This window comes from Ceratosolen solmsi, unplaced genomic scaffold (assembly GCF_000503995.2).
Source record: "Ceratosolen solmsi marchali unplaced genomic scaffold, CerSol_1.0 scaffold10, whole genome shotgun sequence".
Classification (NCBI taxonomy): domain Eukaryota; kingdom Metazoa; phylum Arthropoda; class Insecta; order Hymenoptera; family Agaonidae; genus Ceratosolen; species Ceratosolen solmsi.
The window spans coordinates 18,959,438-18,979,931 of record NW_011948412.1 but is presented as its reverse complement, the minus strand read 5'-3'; the positions used below and the strand labels follow the sequence as shown (position 1 = coordinate 18,979,931).

Here is a 20,494-nt window from a genome sequence, read left to right as displayed (position 1 = left end):
TTTATTAATGAAATCATTGGTGAATGAAACCGGGACTTTTCTCAAGCATGTCTCTTTCAAAAGATTTACGCTTGGTAGGATTATAATACAGTTTTTAAAAAATACTTTAAACTATAATGGAACAATATTTTCCTTTATATATTGTTTGTATATTTCCTTTATGTATTATATTTTTTTTACCGCAAATCTTTGAATATAACATAAATATACAAATGTGATTTGAAAATGAAAATATAACACAATATACAAAATAAATATTATAATTTCCATAAATAAATTTTATATCATTCAAAATTAAATCATTAATAATTAACGCAAATTTTTCTATATACAACTAATGGAAACACTCATAAATAAATCAGTCGAAAATCCTATTACTACAGAATAAAAATATTACCAAATATACGCCAACATTTAATCAAAGATTTAAATGATTCTATGGTTTTCCAACTGAACGGGATAAGAAGATTTAATTACGAAAATCACGTATGAAATAAAAAAAATAAAGCTTTTTCAAAATCACGTTTAAATTATAAAATACATTTGACTAAATTTCATTAGTAAGCACAAAATTATACATAATATATGAATCTAGTTTTAACGGAATTATAGAAAATTTGATTCAATGTACATTCCGAAAATTTAAATTAAATTAAATATTGTAATAATAAAAAAAATTTTTGACTATAAGTAAACTTAATTTTTAATTATTTTATATTATTTTAATTATATATACTTGTGCAACCGCAGTAATATTCTAAAAATTCAAGCAATATACAAAACTCAACCTATAGCTTATTTTAATAAAAAACAAAAAATTCTTCCCGATCCTATTAATAGTAGTATTTTTGAAGGATTTTAACTATTTTATATTTCAATACCTCTTTATATAAATAATGCTTTATATAATTATTTTATCTGGCAATTAATTACTTTTTATTAAAATTTTATGTTCAATTATATATATATATATATATATATATATATATATATAAATTTTAATTAAGTATTCATAACATATTTATGTTAATGTATCTGATTTGTGATTTAACCTTAAATTATGAAATGAAGTATAGTATTCATCTAAATCACGATTACGCATTTTCATGTACTAAAGATTTTATTCCTTGAATTTATTGTACTATTATTAATTCAGTGTTTATAACGAAATATATTATCATAAATAATTTAGTAATAAAATTTATCCTGTAACTTAATCAGATCACAATCAATTTCTATGATACATATTTACATAATGCTTGCATACGACATTTATTGTTCCAACATGAATTTTTATTAATATTACTTAGGTTTAATAATGAACGATTATTTATATAGATTCATATTATGATAAAATTCACGAATTCTTGAAGTATACACATTGATAATCTAAAAATAATGGACTTATAAAATGAATGATTATTTTTCATATTAAAATTTAAAAAAACACAGAAATTATGAGCTTCATTAATTTAATAAGTATAAAATACAGCTGCGTACAATATAAATATACGAAAATCGCATGTTCATTTGTGACATAATCATTGTTTATATAAAATAAACTTACAAAGTGCATATAATCATTTGTCTTGAAATAATATTTTTTTCCATGCCTATATCTATTTAACTAAATATAGATTTAAATTTTACTCAGAAACAAATATTTAAAACAAAAAATGAAAAAATATAGACGTTTATCAACGATATAAAACCCTTATTAAATAAATAACTATTTTTAATTATATTATTGCATTTTTTAAGTTTTTAAAATTTTTCTTTTATTTTGTATATCTATCATTATATTACGTATTAATATAAATAACTGCAAGATTTATCTTTACAATACATATTGCATTGAACTTCAAAATGTCACACTTTAAAATCTTTATGATTCATAAACATGTAAATATTACTTATACAATATTACTTTACAATAATGCATGCTTTGCAATTTATTTAAAATTTAATCATGACGGTAATATTTTTCTAACTAATGTATGCTTTTAGTTACATTTTATAACGTATGCTAAAACAATAATAAAATATTCAATTACAATTATTTAATTAAATATTTGATTATTATTAAAGTAATCAGTAATATCAATTATGATTTATCATCGCATTTAACATTCTTATTTCTATTCCTAGTATTAATTATATAAATATTTTTTGCCCCAACAATTCAGTATAATAATTTATTGTGCTTATAAAAAATTATTATTTTTTTTTAAATTTTAAATTTAATTATTTTAATAAATAATAAACACAATAATTTTAAATTAGATACTAGTTAGAATTCAACTATGTCCATCAGTTGCTTAGTGGGAGAAAAAGTACGAGCAAGTGGAAAGGGTAGTGATTGAATTCAGAATTTAACAGATCTGTTTTTCATTTTTGGTATTTCTTTTATTTTACAACTACAATATAATGATTCTACTTCCATGAAGGGAATCGCTGAGATGTCAGCATGCATTACATGTAGAAGTAGGAGGTCGTAAAGTCACTTCTTCGTGCAGTGCTACGTACGGTAACTTGATTGTTGGTCTCCTCCAAGTTGTCGTGTAGTGTGAAGGAGGAGAAGGACCTTTCATAATGTCTCTGTTTAGTATGCGATACCTGTACCTAGTAAGATGTACCTATAAGAAGGTTCTTACGTAGCGTAATGATTTTTGGCTGACTAGCTCATGACTGAATAGCGCTTATCTCATGTTGCGCTTGCCTTAAATATCTACGCGACTGCTTTGTTAGCTGAAGACAAAGGGACGATCGTAGCGCTAGAACAATGCGTTCGACTGTCGTGCGAGAAAGAATTTGCACTCATTTCGGATGTACCGGATTTTCCGAGTCTCAACGACCGTTGGAGAATTTTTGTAGAAGCTATGATCGTTGAATAATTTCCTTGAAATGATAACCCTTGAAGTTTTTCTTTGAAATGATAGCTGTTGGGATTTTTCCCCACTGATAATATTTGAGAGATTCTTTGAATCTCGAACATTCCACCCGCCACCGGCAATTCCAATTTGACGATTATTCCTTTTGGTTAGGAATTGGCAGCACTGCCACTCATGTATTGGTATCATCATGATGTTTGACGTTGTTTTTAATGTGACTACTCTGGTCAGCCCATCCTTGCCTGGATGAATGTTGATTACTCTAGCGAGAGGCCATTTGCAAGGTGGGAACCGCTCATCAGTGATGAGTATCAACGAGCCAATCTTAATGTCAATCCATGGACTATGCCATTTGGAAATTGATTGTTGCCGTTGTATATAGTGAGCTAACCATTGTTACAAAAAATGGTTGTACACGTTGTTGAATAAATTGCCAGCGAGTCAAACCTGACATTGACAGTCCCTTCCGAGGTAATCCTCTACCTCCTGTGTTGACGTGTAAAGTGCCACTGACGCGAAACTGTTTATCACACTGACAAGCCCAAGTACTAGCCATCCAAAAATGGACCATTGCGCTATTAACATGGATGGAGAATACTTGATGATGTTGTACTTAATGATCTGTCCATATAAATCTGCTTCAAGAACAACATCCACAGGTCTTTGCTTAAGATATTCTGGATCAGTTAGTGTTAGATTTCTCGGATGCGGCCATGCCTAACGGGTTTCTTTTTTAATGGAAGCATTGTAATTATGACTTGATGTGAGTTAGAACGATGACTGAAGATTTCGAATGATTTGACTGAAGGATGAGTGGTACAGTACCTTGTGCCTGAGTTGTAACAGATCCTCCAATTCCATGGACGAGGATGATGGAACGTTGACGAGGTATATCGAGCTTCTTCACGAGATTCTCTGTTGCCAACGTGATTTCAGAACCTGTATCGACCAACAGGGTTGTTAGATGCGGTATTTTCTGTGAAGTGAGGATTGCACTATTTCCTCATTTGGACAGTGGTTATAAACTGTATTTATTTGCCTTAGTTGAATTGGACATCTGGTCATCACGCAGAAGGATGTGATGCCGTTTGGAACACTTTATGTACTTGTATTTGTTCCTACACTTATAAATGGCGTGGGAACTCAAGCAGTTGTACCACAAGTGTTCGTTACGTATGAAACCCTTTCTTTCCGCTATCAGCATTGGCGTAACTTTTTTAGCAAATCACTTGAATCACTAATTAGATCTTCTATCAACCCTGCCTCATATTTCATTGGTAATGAATTACAGACGAGCTCGTTAAGATGAGATTGGATTTAATATCGAGAATTCTCATATCGTTCTGTTAGATTCTCCCATGCCAGTGCAAGAGAGTCATTTTGTGATGTAAAACTCAAGATGATCTTGGCTGCTGAGCCTTCCAGTCATATTCGGAGGTAATAAAGTTTTTGCATTTACTGAGTTTCTGACTATTCAAGATTATTGATTAAAATTGGTCCCGGAACATGCTAGATAATCGCCTGAAAATTTCGGAATTGGAACATCAGGAAGATCGGTCACTTCGTTTGCTTGTCCCATCGGCGGCGATATTTCATCAGCCTTTGTAGTCTTCCATGTTGATTCATCAAATTTTTCCCCAATGATAACATTTCAGAGATTCTCTGAATTTCAAACAGATACATTAACTGATTTAAACTATTAGTTACTTTACTAAATTTACTTTATTAAATTACTATTATTAAACAATAGAATGTTGGGTATTTCTATTTTACTACGATATAATAAAAGTTTCTAGAATCTTCATAGTTTAATAAAAATTTTAAAAAACCAATATTCAGTACTAATATCTCAGCCAATATTTATATTTTATCGATGATAGCATATCAATCATTATTCATAAAAACAAGAACTCTCAATTCCGTATACTTTCAGTGTAAATAGGGTCGATTAATTTTTTTCTAATTATCAGTGCGATTCTTATATGAAATTCTAGCTTTAGCTTTTCATTGAACTACTTTATTTTATTTTTATTCCTATGGAAACTATCACTTTATCTATCCCTGTTAAAATTTTAGCAACTTATAAAATTAATAGAATGAAATGATAAAGTGTTTATGTATATCATAATAATAATGATTAAAATTTAATTTTAGATTTTATTTATGTACTGCTTTACAAAGTTTATTACTTGTTAAATGGGATATACAAAGATTATGAGATACATTCGTGAATAATTATTATTTTGAGTTTTATACCATAGAATGTAAAACTTTCAAAGATTTATGCATGATTTCATATAATTTTTTAACATTTACTTAAATAAATTAGCTTGTAATAATAGTTTAGAGTAGTAACAAGTAGGCCATTTTTTTAATCGCTACAAAAAATATATAAAACCATTCGCGAGAATCATTCTCCCTATATTATTTGCATTAATTTTAAAAGAACCTGAATATTGGCAGAGCATAAGAGGTTATACAATATTTTTGCTCTTACCTTAAATCAAATAAACTATCATTAATAATAATAATGACAATCGTATATATAATCAATAAGCATTGTTGCAAGCACTATTAAATATATTATATAAATAATTTCAATTAATATTATTAATAATATAATAATTATAGTAATTATAATATAAGTATAAATTTTAGTATTAGTGCGTGTAACAATTCATCTTTTAATTATTATTTAAGATATTATTTAATTAAAACGATTATTTTATGTGAGTTTCCCAATCGATTATTAATTTTTTTATTTATTTATTTAATTTTTTATTTATTTATTTAATTTTTATTTATTTATTTTATTTATTTATTTAATAGAAAATCTAAGATTTATAAATTTGGTATTATTAATTGAAATCTATGTGGTCAATATGTCTGTTTAAAAAGTTTCAAAAATGTTATTTAATCAATAATTATTTTAATTGAATATATTTTATGTCATATTTAACATATCAATGCTAACAAATTATTTTTATACAAGTAAACAAATAAGCGTTAACTATTAACATTTACTAATTTTATTAAAATACGTGACACGCAATAAATACATTAGAATCTGTTCTTATCGTGGTTAATAAAACAATAAATATAAATTTTATGATAATGATGGAGTGCATGTGAGGGAGAGAGATAGTGAGTGAGAGAGAGAGAGAGAGAGAGAGAGAGAGAGAGAGGGGGGAATGATCGATTAAAGTTGTGCGTGCTAACTAAAAGTCGACAGAATGATGTCACACCCCAAAAATATCTCCTCCCTGATCATGAACAAATTGCGGCTCATTTTTTTTATTCCTATAATATTTATTATTATATTAATGTAACACATATTGATGAAATGAATAAATGAAGCACCCTTTGGAAATATGAATTAGCTCAATTCCTTTTTTATTTTCAAAGTAAGAAATTAAAGGTTTAGATGGATCAACCGAAGCCATCAGTCCGATATCAGAACGCAACATACCAACGATGAATCGGTAATGGGTTCTCCCTCTTCCACCCCGTTTAACTCGTTTTTCGAAGCAACTGAACTCATACAGAACCGCCACATTAACGACGTACCATTTTTCAAATCTCTTCCGAGCTTCCAGTCGACTTGCCACGACGACGACGTCGACGACGACGACTACGATGATGATCACGCACTTCGTCAATTCACGGAGTAGCTTTAGCCACTTTCTTTTGTGCAATGGATCTCTCAATGCAAACGATGGTAGCAAAAAGCAGATATTTCTTTTTCTATTCGGGTAGTTTCGATTGATTCTGAGCAATGGAGAAAAATTATTCTGTTTTATGGTTTGGAAAATTATAGAAAGCAGTTAAGATTCAATGGAAGTTAGTAGTCGTTTTTAAACAATGGATAAAATAAATTCATAACTTTTGATTAAATTTTTATTTTTAATTATATTTTAAAAATTTAAACGAATTAAAGAAATAATTAATGAATTCATTATTTCAATAATTATTGTGATTTAATTAATTAATAACATACATTTTACTAATAAATAAAAAGGGATCTTAACCACCCATCTTAGCTCTATTGAGTCTGAAGAAGTACACAACTAACATTATGAATATTTTACTGGAACATTATAGATTTTCCATGAAGGTATATTAACTGCATTAAATAATATTGATTCATAAATTAAAAACATTAAAATTTAATGAATTTTTTAACGCTGTTATAATACGGAACCTCACCAATTGCATTCGTATTCTAATTCAATTTGACTAAATTAAGTGCCACAAATACGTAGGACATCTCATAGGTCATCTACGGGAAATAGAAACACATAAATGTAGCATTCTCGATGATTAAAAAGTATATGATCCATCGAAATCATATTAGTTTCATAGATCGAATAAAAACAGACTCTTTTTCTTTTGTATATGTATATATTTGAAAACTGACATTGCATACGCTAATAATTTCAATCAAACATCAATGTTTGTCATTCCATATCAAGCTCATTTGAGTTATTCATATAACTTTTTACATTTTAATTTTATAATTAATTTTGTAAAGTATATACGAAAATCATTGAATTCAGTTGCGAAAAAAGAATTTATAATAATTAAACTTTATTTACCGACATAACAAATCATTCATCTAAATTACACGCACATATAATCTATAATACATTATATTTAAATTATTTTTTAATAATTTCAAACAAAATTAAAAGTAGATTAGTTGATTAAAAAATATATTTCTGATACATTTGTTAACTACATAGTTTCAAGATATTGTTAACCTCGAATAATAATATTATACTGTTATGAAATGTATGAAATGTAGTATTTATTTTACATAGAATTAATATAGAAAAATAGGTATATAAAAATATAGAAAAATATAATATATAAGTATATTTAATTTATTGTTTGTTTTTAATGATTATAACTCGTTGGATAATAGTTGAAAGGAAAAAATACTATTAAATGCTTATTCCATTTGTTGTGGGATAAAATTCACAATCCTGTATAATAATCGGAGGCATACAAATTTTATATCAATTCCTTGGATGTCTGGCGTAGTTTCATTATCAAAAAGTAGTTGAGAAAAGAACAGTCGATGCTATGTGTTTTGAGCCTTCGTGATGTTGATTCAACAGTATTCCAAATATATATGGGGATATAACATGCGTATAGAGCCGCTTGCCTCCTTATTTCATTCCTAACCCGTATTCGCCCTTATTATTATCATCATCATCGTGACTACTACTACTACTACTACTACTACTACTACTACTATTATTATTATTATTATTATTATTATTATTATTATTATTATTATTGTTATTATTATTGTTATTATTATTATTGTTATTATTATTGTTATTATTATTATTGTTATTGTTGTTATCATTGTTGTTGTTGTTACTTATGTTTTTTACTTCAAGTTGGCCAACGGTTTTATTGCCCTTTTTTGCGCGTGACCCTTTCGTGCCTTTGGCAGCCAATCGCAAGCATAGAGATAACAATCGGCAGGCCGGTGCTGGTAGTAGCGGATATTAGGAGGGGAAGGACTTTAATTGCGACTCACTGGAGGTCGCGGATCGATTTGTCGCGTCGCATATACGTAACTTTTTTCTCGTATCGTGAGAGTTGGCTCTTATGAATTTTCCGCACTCGGACTCATACTGTGTGCAACTCCACTTCACCTCCAACCGCAATGACAACTAAGGAATATCATATGCTTTCGATATTTTTACATTCGACAATTTAATGAATACGCATAAGGCTGTGTAAGATGTATTTTTGTTAATCAAGAGAGATTTTGTTCGGTCAACCAATTCTTTTTAAGCTATAAGCAATTTTAATTTATAAATTAAGCTGATATTTTTAGATAGATTTCATAATCTACTTATCTTAATCTTATTATTCATTTATATATATATATATATATATATATATATATATATATAAATGGATTATCTTGTAAATGAATTTAAGTATTTGTTATTAATATGATTATCATCATTTTATATATTTCTTTATTTATTTATTTTTTTTATTAAACTACCTTTAACAATAAATAATGAAAATATATTATTATTAAACAACAAAAATCTCTTCAATATTATGAAAATAATTATAATTTTATTATTAATAATCAAAATAAACTAATTATTTTTAATACAACAAATGTAAACCAATCTTGTTTACAAACAAGTATCTAAGCGAATTAATTTTACAAATACAACATAAATAAAAGTTTGTGGAATTAAATTTAGTACATTGCAACTACTCAAATAACTTTTAAATGCAATACCAATCAATCATCTAATTTTGTATCTATTATAGAATAATTTCAATTTTAAATTTCAACACTTAATATTTCTAATGAAAAGAAAATCAATGAATAAATTACTTTACATAAAACTTAACATTTTTATGAGAACGTGTCTATTTTTATTTTGTTATTAAATAAATATTTTAAGTATTTGGCACAAAAAAGTTGAATCTATAAATTTTTATATAAATGTTAAAAACATGTGTCGAATTTCAGTAGGAAAGACTTGTTCAATGTTATCTCGGAAGTTACTTCCGGTCCCACTGGGGCCCCTTCGAAAGTTTTCTCGACTCGTCTTGTAGAATCGATTGAGGTTCGTGACTCTTTTCACTTTTAGATGCCAAATCCCATACTTGAAGATACTTTTGTGTGTTCGAAACTTGTTTATGCAAAACCTTTCAGACTTTTTTCAAATTTTGCGTTCGCGTTTCATTTGCTCAAAAGCAAATGCAAAATGAAAAAAATTGTTTATTCTTTATAAGTTATGTTACTTACAAAGCCAGTGTAGTTTAAAAATTATAATTCTATACTTACGATACTTTGAAATACAAATAAAGTTTCTAATATTCATACAAGTAAGATTAAATTTAAGTGAAAGTTCTGGGCTTTGAAATTTTAATTATAGCGATATCAAACATAGATATGGTAAAACATAAATAAAAATGGCATTTCCGTAAAAAAGTATTAGAACAAAATCAAAAGTACCAATGAAATAGCTGCAACTTAATTTGCAAGAAACAATTTAATTTATTGCTACCTCCTAAATGGAATAATTAGAGAAACAATAGTATAAATTAAATGAAAAAAAAAAATAATAAAATGTGAAAAAAACAATAATTTAAGTAATTGATCTTATATATAAGTTGATATTTGATTAAATTATTATAGAGTCATAATTGAAATAATAGAATAAAACTAATTTATGAAATAAATAGTAGCATACATCACAGCCATGTATACTTTAATAAATAAATTAACGAACAAACAAGATCTTAACAAAAAAAGAGTCCAATATAATTTTTAATAGCGCATACTAACAAAATATGGAACAATGAGTGAACATAACAGATACAAACAAAAGAGCAAAAAATCAAATGTATGAATAATAAAGTAATTAGTAAACCATATACAAACATTAAATAGAATTTGATAACGAAGAGATATTATAAAAGAATATCGATACAAACAAATTTCATAACTCAAATAAATTATTAATGAATTAATGAATTAAATGTGTATGAGAGGATAAATCCGTCTTAAATAGAGGATAGATGTCGCAGTGAAGACCACAAGAGAGCCACAACCGTAGACGACTTAGGATTTCCCATCCAATTTTATTAACGAGGATAGCCTAATATGTGATCTATACACACTATCGTCTAGCAACCTAAATTTAACGGTAGATAACGAGGCAGTGTCTTTGTTTCTGACGACTTATAAGCTTATCTGTGAGTTTTCGGCTATAATGAGCAACGTCGCCAACCCATCCCTCTATCTCACTTTAAGTAACTTAATTCAATAGAATAATCGACAGAGTACTGAATATATGTGATAAGACTGAGGTCTCAGATTATTGTTAAATGTAAAAGATAAGAATCTAAGTTTAAAAGATATGCACAGAAGACGTAAATTTTAGGTCGCTTCGAAAAAATTTACAATTTAGTTCTATTTTATGTATTGGACTAATTTTTTCATTTTGGAAATTATGTGAAATAATCTATTAGACTACGGTAAATATAAAATATGAATTCGAAAAGTATTTATATTTTATATTTATATGAATTTTATATTTTATATGAAATTGTATATTTGAAATTTTGAAATTTTATATTTTATATTTTATATGAAACATCATTGCTATAAAATAATGTTTTTATATTTATAACTACAGAACTACCCGAAAGTACTACAAATAAAAGTCGTTTATTCCAAATAATGTAAAAGTGTCGTAGTAATAAATTTTTAAATATTTTACTGAATATTGTTATTATTCAGATTAGGAAACTTCAAAAATGAAATCTGATAACATTATTAAATGATTTAATTTTATAATTGATGCAAGATAGTATGATCTTATTCATTAACGTCTGAAAGCCCTTTATCCGTTACTTACGGAAGTTTCCTATTTGCGGTCCTGTTTAAACACTTTAATGAGTGATGTGAGTAACGCTTTCATTAAGAAAGTTCGAAATAGATACTTAGACTTATAATTCAGCTTTGATTCAAATATGTTTTAGTATATAAATTTAACATTTTTATTTTTAATACAATTTACAACCGACTAAAAGTCAATATTCATTCAATAAGATATATGATATTCAACATCAATTTGTGGATGTTCGGGATTGAAAATACATTAGTTTCGAGAATGCACGTCTCATTTGACTTTGAAATTTAATTGATTAACGAAGTAAACTTAAATGAATCACTTTATTGATAAAGTAACAATAAATGAGTAACTGTATATCTTTTTTAATAATTTGATTATGTGTTAAAATTTATATTATATGCTATAAATATTAATAATATTTACATGAGCTTTTTGTGTAATATTACATATTATAATTATATTTTCTTTACATAGCGTCTTATTCGTTATGTTTAGCAGCTTTTTATCAAATCTTTCTTCACATAGATAAATCCAAATTTGGAAACATTGAAAAAAAAATAAAACGATAGAAAAAATAATGTTAAAAAGAAAAAATGGTATACAAAGAAAGGACGTAAGGAAAATTAAAAAAAAATTAAGAGATTTCTTTTGCTGAGTTAGCAAATGCAAAGGGTGAAGAAAGGAGACAAAGAGAAAGCGATAGAATGAAAGATGATTAAAAGAAAATCTGGCACACTTTTCTAAGGAAAAAGAAAATGATTCAACGAATGAAGAACGAAATAATTTCTTGCAGTTAGAGCGTCTTTCAATACTTCTCTAAAAAGTTTAAAAAAAGAAAAAGAAAGATAAGTTTTTCTGCTTAGAGAACCGAATCAGTTAAAATGCGGAGTAACTTTATTGTGATTTAAAAATAATAATAAATAATTAATACGCGATTTAGAAATTCTTCAATTAATGATGTAACATATTACAATATACAAATTACATAAAACTACGCACATGCAACATTTAATATATCATATTGTGACACAATAATAGTTAATGTTCAATAGAAAGAACCTGCTAGAATGATTGTATTAATATTGCTTTTGTATAAATTTCATTGCAGTACATCTAAATTGTTAATTTATTCAATTTCAATATATATTACTCGTACTACATTGTATTTTTAAATTTAGAATGGAATAGAAAGTTTCAATCTGATAACCCAATCTTCATAATAGTAACGAAATTCCATTAATTTTATAAGAGCGTTTTAAGTAACTTCATTTAATTAATTTTATTATTAGATAAGTGGTGATAATATTATATAGACTATGTATATAATATGAATTTTTAAAGTTACCAGTTTTGCATGATGAAAATAAAATATTACTACTTCCGATTACCACCGCTTATACTACTAAATAGTATCTATATTTACTATTATTATCCTTTCCATTATAAAATTTTCATCAATATTAAAAAATTATTTATGGAATAAATGTGCTTATCGAACAGATAAAAGTTCTACGAAGAAAGCATAAATATCGGAGATTAATTGGATAATATATACTACCGAATATCATTAAGGCAATACACCAGTAAACTGAAAATATACATGATGTAGCTATTTTTATATATTATTTAAGTAATAGTTTTTTTATTTTATACGTTGAAATTCTCATTATTACTCTAAATTTAATAATAATAATTGTTTTTATTTTTTAATAAACTATGCCAAATGAAATGAGAAAAAGAATGGTATATTCTGTTCAAACTTTTCTCAAGATATAAGGAAATGTGACTGTTATAATAAGTATATAATAATTTGAAAAAAAGTAAAAATTTTGTAATTAATTCTTAATAATTTTCAGTGGTAAATATTAATAGACGCTATTAAATTAAACTTATAAGAATGAAAATTAATAAAAATGATAATATTTATAAACATTAAATCATTTTATAATTATATTATTTTTTCAAATTTGCTTAATTATTTACATAAAGAAGATGTTGATATAATCATATTAAGTACTCCTAATAAATTAGTGATTTTTTCTTATGTTCCTATTCAATAAACAAAAGACTTGATAAAACTTGATAAAAGAAATTTAATTTACAATATCAAATGAATTAAAAGGAGAATATTATATTCCTAGTAACAGTCCGACTTTTCATTATGAAATAGAAATGAAAATAATTTAATTCTTATGCCACTTATATACTATTTCGAAATTTTAAAAATATTTCTTATATAGTTATCTATATTATAATTATTTAATTTATCTGTCATCAATTATTGAATACAATATCTTTTCAAAAATAAAGTGAAATAAAAGAAACAAAATACTTTTAATTTAGTACATTTGAAGAAATTTTTGTTTCTAAATAATATTTTCCTCCTTAACTAAAAGAACAGACCATTAAAATGAGAAATTTTAAAAATTATGAACATATTATATAAATGATAGCGGTAATCGATATATATTGCTAAAAAGAACGAACTATACTTAAATAATCAGGGAGAATAACAAGATTGTTTAACATATAAATAAACAAAATTGTTACAAAAAAATGTCGAGTGTTCTTAATTCAGAGATACCGTATTCAAAAATGTAAAACAATTGCGAAACTACTCTCTGGACTGAACAATTTTGTGTTCTTGGAAATATAAATACGTTATATGTTGTTCCCCGTTCTTCGGCAATATGAGACTTCCGATTACTACAAATCAAATCTTTGCAAAAAAGATGACCGTACTGTCCCTTTATCAGTATTCGCTTGTACTCTCGTTCTCTCTTTCCTAAAATCCATAGCGATAAAAAAGGGAGAAAAAAAAGATTTTTTGAGCGAGATCATGGTGAAAGCTATGTTATGGTATTTGTTTGCCCGCCGTTATTCTACGTTTATCGAAAATCCTTCTTCTTTCTCTGTCATACACTGATTCACTTATTCCATGACTCCCTCTCTCCCCTATACTTTTCTTTAGTAAGGATGGTGGAAAAAATGCGACTTCAGAAGTAATGCTCTTTTGAATGGCCAAGACGTTTTGAGGTTAGAAACGAGCCAAAAGTGATCAAACGATTATTCGATGCGCTAAGTCATACATATTGCCACTTGACAGAGATAGGAATAGTGACGTGAGCTTGATGTAGTCGGATACTTTTTAACGATGGTCATGTTAGCTTTCGAACTACTTTGATTTATGAAACTAACGTTCTTCTTGTCCAGTCGACTAACCTAATGCTTTATTCAAAAGTTTATCGCGACATAGGGAAAATAAGTCGTCTAGAACTTTTGTCGTAATAAGATCTGACGTTAAATCGTTTCTCGATATTTGAATAAAATTTATGCAAAATGATATAATTCCAAATAACATTAACCAATGACTATATTTGAATTGTATTCTTTCAATAAATATTACAAAGTATTATAACTTTTATGTTATATTTATATAAATGAATAAGTTTAGAACATAAAAATAATATTCTTTATATTGTAAATATGAGATTTAAAACTATTTAAATTGAATAACTTCATTTAATTTTGTTAATGATTTAATTTAAAAAAATTATTTACTCTCAATAACTGTTAAATATAATTATAATTTACAGTAAATTTCATGAAATAAAAAAATTTAACCAGTTAACAGAAGGATACGGAATTTGTTCGCATACATTTTTCTTTTTATTTTACATATTGACTTTTCCAAAATAATGACTTTAATATTTTTTATCTTATAAACATTAGGTATGCTTTAAATTTGTTAACCTAGCAGTTTCGTATGCGTAATAATTCAACTGTACACAGTACACTATATAAAATATTAAAATTTATTCAAATTATAGTTTTTTATTGTGCACAAGTAAAGTAAAAGTTTTTATAATAATTATAATGAATAAAATATAAGTATTCCAATATATAATTTATCGAACTGATTCAAAATAATAACATATATCGACTTAGTTATGAATAATCTTGAATTATCTATTTTTATAATTATAAAAAATTATTCTATAATATATATCTATTCTATAACAAAAATAAATACATGAATTAAGAACTTTATTTCTTAGTAAAAATGCAGGGAATTATAAATATCTGTTATATTTAAATATATTTTATTAATTTATGTTAGGATATTGTAAATTAACAATGTTTGATTTTTTAAAATAACTCTAAACAAATAAATTTGAACATACAAGATGCAGGAGGAGAGGGAGAGAGAGATAGAGATATAGAGAGAGAGAGAGAGAGAGAAGCAGAAAGAAAAATATTAACGGAAAAAAACCCGTCTGACACCTATGAATAATGAAATATACGGAAACAGTCAGAAACATTATTGGCCTTTGATAAAATCTGCCCAAACATGACTAGTAGAATATTCAAATATTCTCTGTTCCTTATGCGATATAAACTGATAAAAGCATTTGCACTGATCCCATTGAAATTTACGCCTTTCTCTGGTATACTCATGATTATATATTAGCAAGATTGAAGAATGAAATGTAAATTTTTAAGATTATTCAATTTATATATTAAAGCCTTGTTAATAATTATCGATTATATTGATATTTATATTTTTTCCATATAATTAATATACTAAAGATACAAAATTTCGTACAATTCCTAATTGAATTAAGTTAAATGTTGAATTAAGACATTCTTTTTTTAGTAAGTATATTTTTAGTTGGTTTCATTATTTTCATTTATCACATACATGAATATGTAATATTGAATTGTATGCAGGAAATTATGTTGAATTTTCAATGAATACATATTTATTGATTTTTTAAATCATTACAACAATTGTGTTGTAATAAATAAAGGTGCCATAAAATTCAATAATTTTAATTTTAATTATATCGATACAACTTAACAAAAATTAAACAATATGTAACCCATGTAACAGAATGTTCCATCTATATGTTTCAATTTACTCATATATATATATATATATATTTATTTATAAATGTAGTTTTTCTCTCCTTTTTCTTTTTTCTTTCACCCGCGCAATCTTCCAAGTGGTTGCTCGTTAAAAGTAATCACATACGTGCTACACCATGAGAGTTCTCATAGCTTTTTATGCGCTTGGGAAAACCAGGACGAAAGGAGGTACTGACAGGAACCAAAACAGATAGAATAAAATCTTATTATTATTATACTTTGTTTCAACTATCAGTACTTATATTGCATAATTGAATATAGAAATAAATGTATTTAAAAATCAAATATCAAAATTTCAAAATTACATTATAGAATTTTTAAGTATTCAATTAATAAAAATAATTATATATTAAAATCATAATAAATTATAGTTTTATATAAATAAAACTTAATAATCAATATTATTACCAGTTTACTTTAAAAAAATTATTTATTTATTATATATTATGCAGTATATGTATAAGTAATTATTTGTGATCGATATAGAATTTAAGATACAAGCAATAATACATTTATTTATTAAAAATTATACTTATTTTAGTTATTAAATATTATAGCTAGAAATTTTCTATTCTTCATCTAGTTTTAAACTTTCATAAAATCGTATAAGATTAATCGAAAATAATAAAAAATAAATATTAAGTATTATCTCTATTATACATATATTATAAAATTAATTAAATAATCTCTGCTATGGATGCATAGTACATGTTCCTATTATAATTTCAGTAAAAATAATTTAAATTATTATTGTAAATAGACATCATTGCATATTTACTTCAAATTATTTCATTGTTGATATTATTAATTAATAAATAATAGAAATACAACCATCAGATCAACTTTTATCAACAGATTTACAATAATTTTAATATAACTATATTGTCGAACCTAATGAATCATTCATAAATTGAGTATAACTTTTATTTTATTTTTATTTAAATTGAAGTAGTTAAAATCTAAATCATCGGAATAGTCGAGTAACAATGTATCAAATCACTAAATAATTAATGAAATATTTAAAAAGTGTTGTAATATTTAAATTTATAAAAGCTAAAATCTATGTAATATTCGATTAATAATTTTGTTCGGTTATTTAAACAACAGTTCTATATTCTAGATATTTAAAAATCTAACTTTTAAGCTCTTAAAGAAAAATATTTCCGTTAAATACTTTGGACTTTATATAAAAAGTATAAATTATAACTTTATTAAAATACTTTTGTTCGATCTTTATAATTCAAAAAGAAATAATTGAAATACGTAATTGTTGTTAATTGAAATATTATTACAATTGATGAGATTGATTTAAAAATTTAAATTTCTATTTTTTTTCTATAATTATTTGAATAAATTTTATATAATTAAATCTTATGACGACACGTAAAATAAATTTATATTTATTTTATGATTTACATCTGAATTATTAATAACCAAATCAATGACTTGTTCCACAAGCTCAAATTGAGCGTCATAAATATTTTGGAAATTTAATTTGAATATTTTGGTAAAATTACATTTACTATTTATAGAATACCTATTGTATTAGAGGCATAATTTCTATATATATATATATATAGAAATATATATTAAACTATTCAGTGAATCTTTGATATATCATGGTATTTTCAAATCATAAAAACCCAAATACTAAGCTATAGTAATTTGAAGCACTTATTCGTAATATTAAAGATAAATTAAGATGAATTATATTTTAAATGTACTAAAATCAAATTTTTTTTCCTATAGCGTCGATTATTTAACTAAAATTTTATCAAGATTTTTCAAAGAGATTGAAATTATCTTCAAATATTGCAATTGTTAAGGCAGAAATGAGCAATAAATTTTAGGGAAGGGAAAAACGAATGCTCGCCTCGCATGACCCGGAATCCAGAAACATATAACTCTTCTCGATTTTTCATCTCTTTAATTTCACCTGCGCTACGGAAGTAGATCGTTCTCTCAAAAGTCTTCACCCGCTTCAACCCTCGGTGAAGTGGCTGCACACTAAGAATACTAGTCTACTTTTCTCTATTCTACAAGGCTTGTCTCCCTCAGAATTTATATGTATGCGCACCGGCGTATATGTGACTAACCCGTTGACTGGAATAAGGAAAACATTGCCGTGTATTTTTTGAAAGTCACATTTTCCAATGTTTCTTTTTTAGTTATTTCAGCTCATTGAGGTCACATTTATCTTGGTATAATGCTCAATATCGAACAAATTTTACCACGATAATTTCAAATCGATCAAAAGGAATTCTCGACCTGTTAACTTGTATTAATTCGTGTGTATTATTTAACTGTTAAGCGGGTAAGTAAAAAAATCGGTGAGTATTAATGAATATTAAAGAGTTTTTATAATTCCGGTGGAATGCAAAAAAAAAATTTACGCATAAAAATAATTTTATTTAATCTATGCACACTTTTAGGGCAATTCTTGTTTATAAATAATCTAGAATACTAGATGTAATTTTAGTCTTTCACTAAAATTACACACTAATCAGCTACGACTTTATCAATCTAAATTATTGTTTTATAGAAATCTTTGGCATAAATTAAATTCAATATGTTATGTTTAATACCTTATTATATTATAAAAATGAAAAACAATGTTGTATTCGATTTAATAACTGCACACTACTTTAATATACTAAAATAAAAGTATTTGTACATTAAAAAGAAATATTAAAAATCATTTTTATAATTAGAATAATTTTTTAATTTAAATTTAATATTTTACAGCATTATCTATAGTTCTTTAAAAGTAAATATATCTTTAATATTGTTATTATAAAATTTATACAAGCTACTTCAAAAATTTGTAAAAATGATTTCTAGATGCATTACCTCATCAAACAAATGAGAAAGTAAAACCTAATGTAAAATGTAATTTCCGTTAAACATAAACTACGAATTTGCGAAATATATATATATATATATATATATATATATATATATATATATACATTACAATAAATCTTCAACAAAAGCCTTAGGGAAAAAAAATTTATTATATAATGGAAGTCCCCTCTATATGCATAGAGTTATCTACAATCGAATATGTGCATAGAAAACGCAATAGTTTAAAAAAACCGACATAAGAAAATGAACTCCCTAAGTAGTAGAGCACATAAAAAGGAAGTCTAACGCACGAAAGTAAACTGTAGAAAAAATTAAAAGAAATAAGATGTAATCCATATCTGCATTCGGATATAAAAAAAGGATAGTTAAGGGTGAAATTCGTAGCATGTAGAGTGATACGAGAAAATCAGTTAAATCGTCGATTTTATCATATTATTCGGTAGAATTTTTTGTCGCAATAGAGAGAGCGGTCGATTCCGTATACGAATTTCATACGTGAAGAAGCGTATTGATTGCATACTATACAAAATGCACCTCGTCGTTCCGACTTGTGTTTTCAAGGCCGGTTCGACGGATAGAATTTGATGCCGTTGACAACTCAGAGACGACGGGTGTTGTGTGGTAGCGATGACAGGTCACAAGTGGAAGGGATATTATAATAATACAATAAAGATATGGCTGAAGTATGCTATTTATTCTGTTATTTATTAATGACACGGTTGACTAGTATTACTATTATTACTTGTAGAACTAAATTCCTGGATTGAAGTGATGCGTTGCGGAGCCAACTGTACAATAATCTATGCAGCTTGATTATTGAATACGAATGGCGAATGGCGCGAAGTTCCGTTCGAACGAGCACGTGTGTGGTTGAGGTTAGGAATGCGGCTTTATGATTGAAAGATATCGCAAGTGGCGCGAAACTGGATTGTCTGCACTTGCGTTGGGTTTTGCTTTCTTTCGTAAGCTTCCGAACTTGAACTAAGGTGAGGGTTACGAAGTGGGATGCCCTTGGCGGGTGCGAAACTTGACGACGCGTACTGGAATTTATTCCGCACTGTCGTTTTAAGAGTCGCTTCTTCGTCCTTAGTGCTTGTCGATGTAATACTCTGAATCTCAATATATGTATAAGTATTGTAGTCGATACTACTTACAAAGACTAATCGTTGATTCGTCATTGGACTCTGATAGGCGGATTGTCGTAGCTCCCTTGGAACAGGTAACTACAGTTTCTTGAACTGCGTTAGTGGACATACGGGTTTATGTCGTAGTTCTTCCGGGGCAACAACAGTGTTAATGGACAATCCGAAGAAGTATAAGTCGTTCCCGAAATAGCGCTAAATAGACCTTCACTAAAAACTTAACTGAGTATGAAATGTCTCAAGGGTTTAATATATT

The 20,494-nt window shown here is 26.3% G+C and overlaps 1 protein-coding gene across 1 annotated transcript in view; it reads right to left on the bottom strand.

Moving 5' to 3' along the window:
• Gfrl (Glial cell line-derived neurotrophic family receptor-like) overlaps window positions 1-20,494 on the bottom strand; it is a 338,959-nt gene that overhangs the window by 210,358 nt on the left and 108,107 nt on the right. Inside the window, 3 exon segments of the mRNA XM_011503933.1 lie at window positions 3,008-3,215; window positions 3,339-3,568; window positions 3,717-3,830. Coding sequence (XP_011502235.1) covers window positions 3,008-3,215; window positions 3,339-3,568; window positions 3,717-3,830 — 552 coding nt within the window.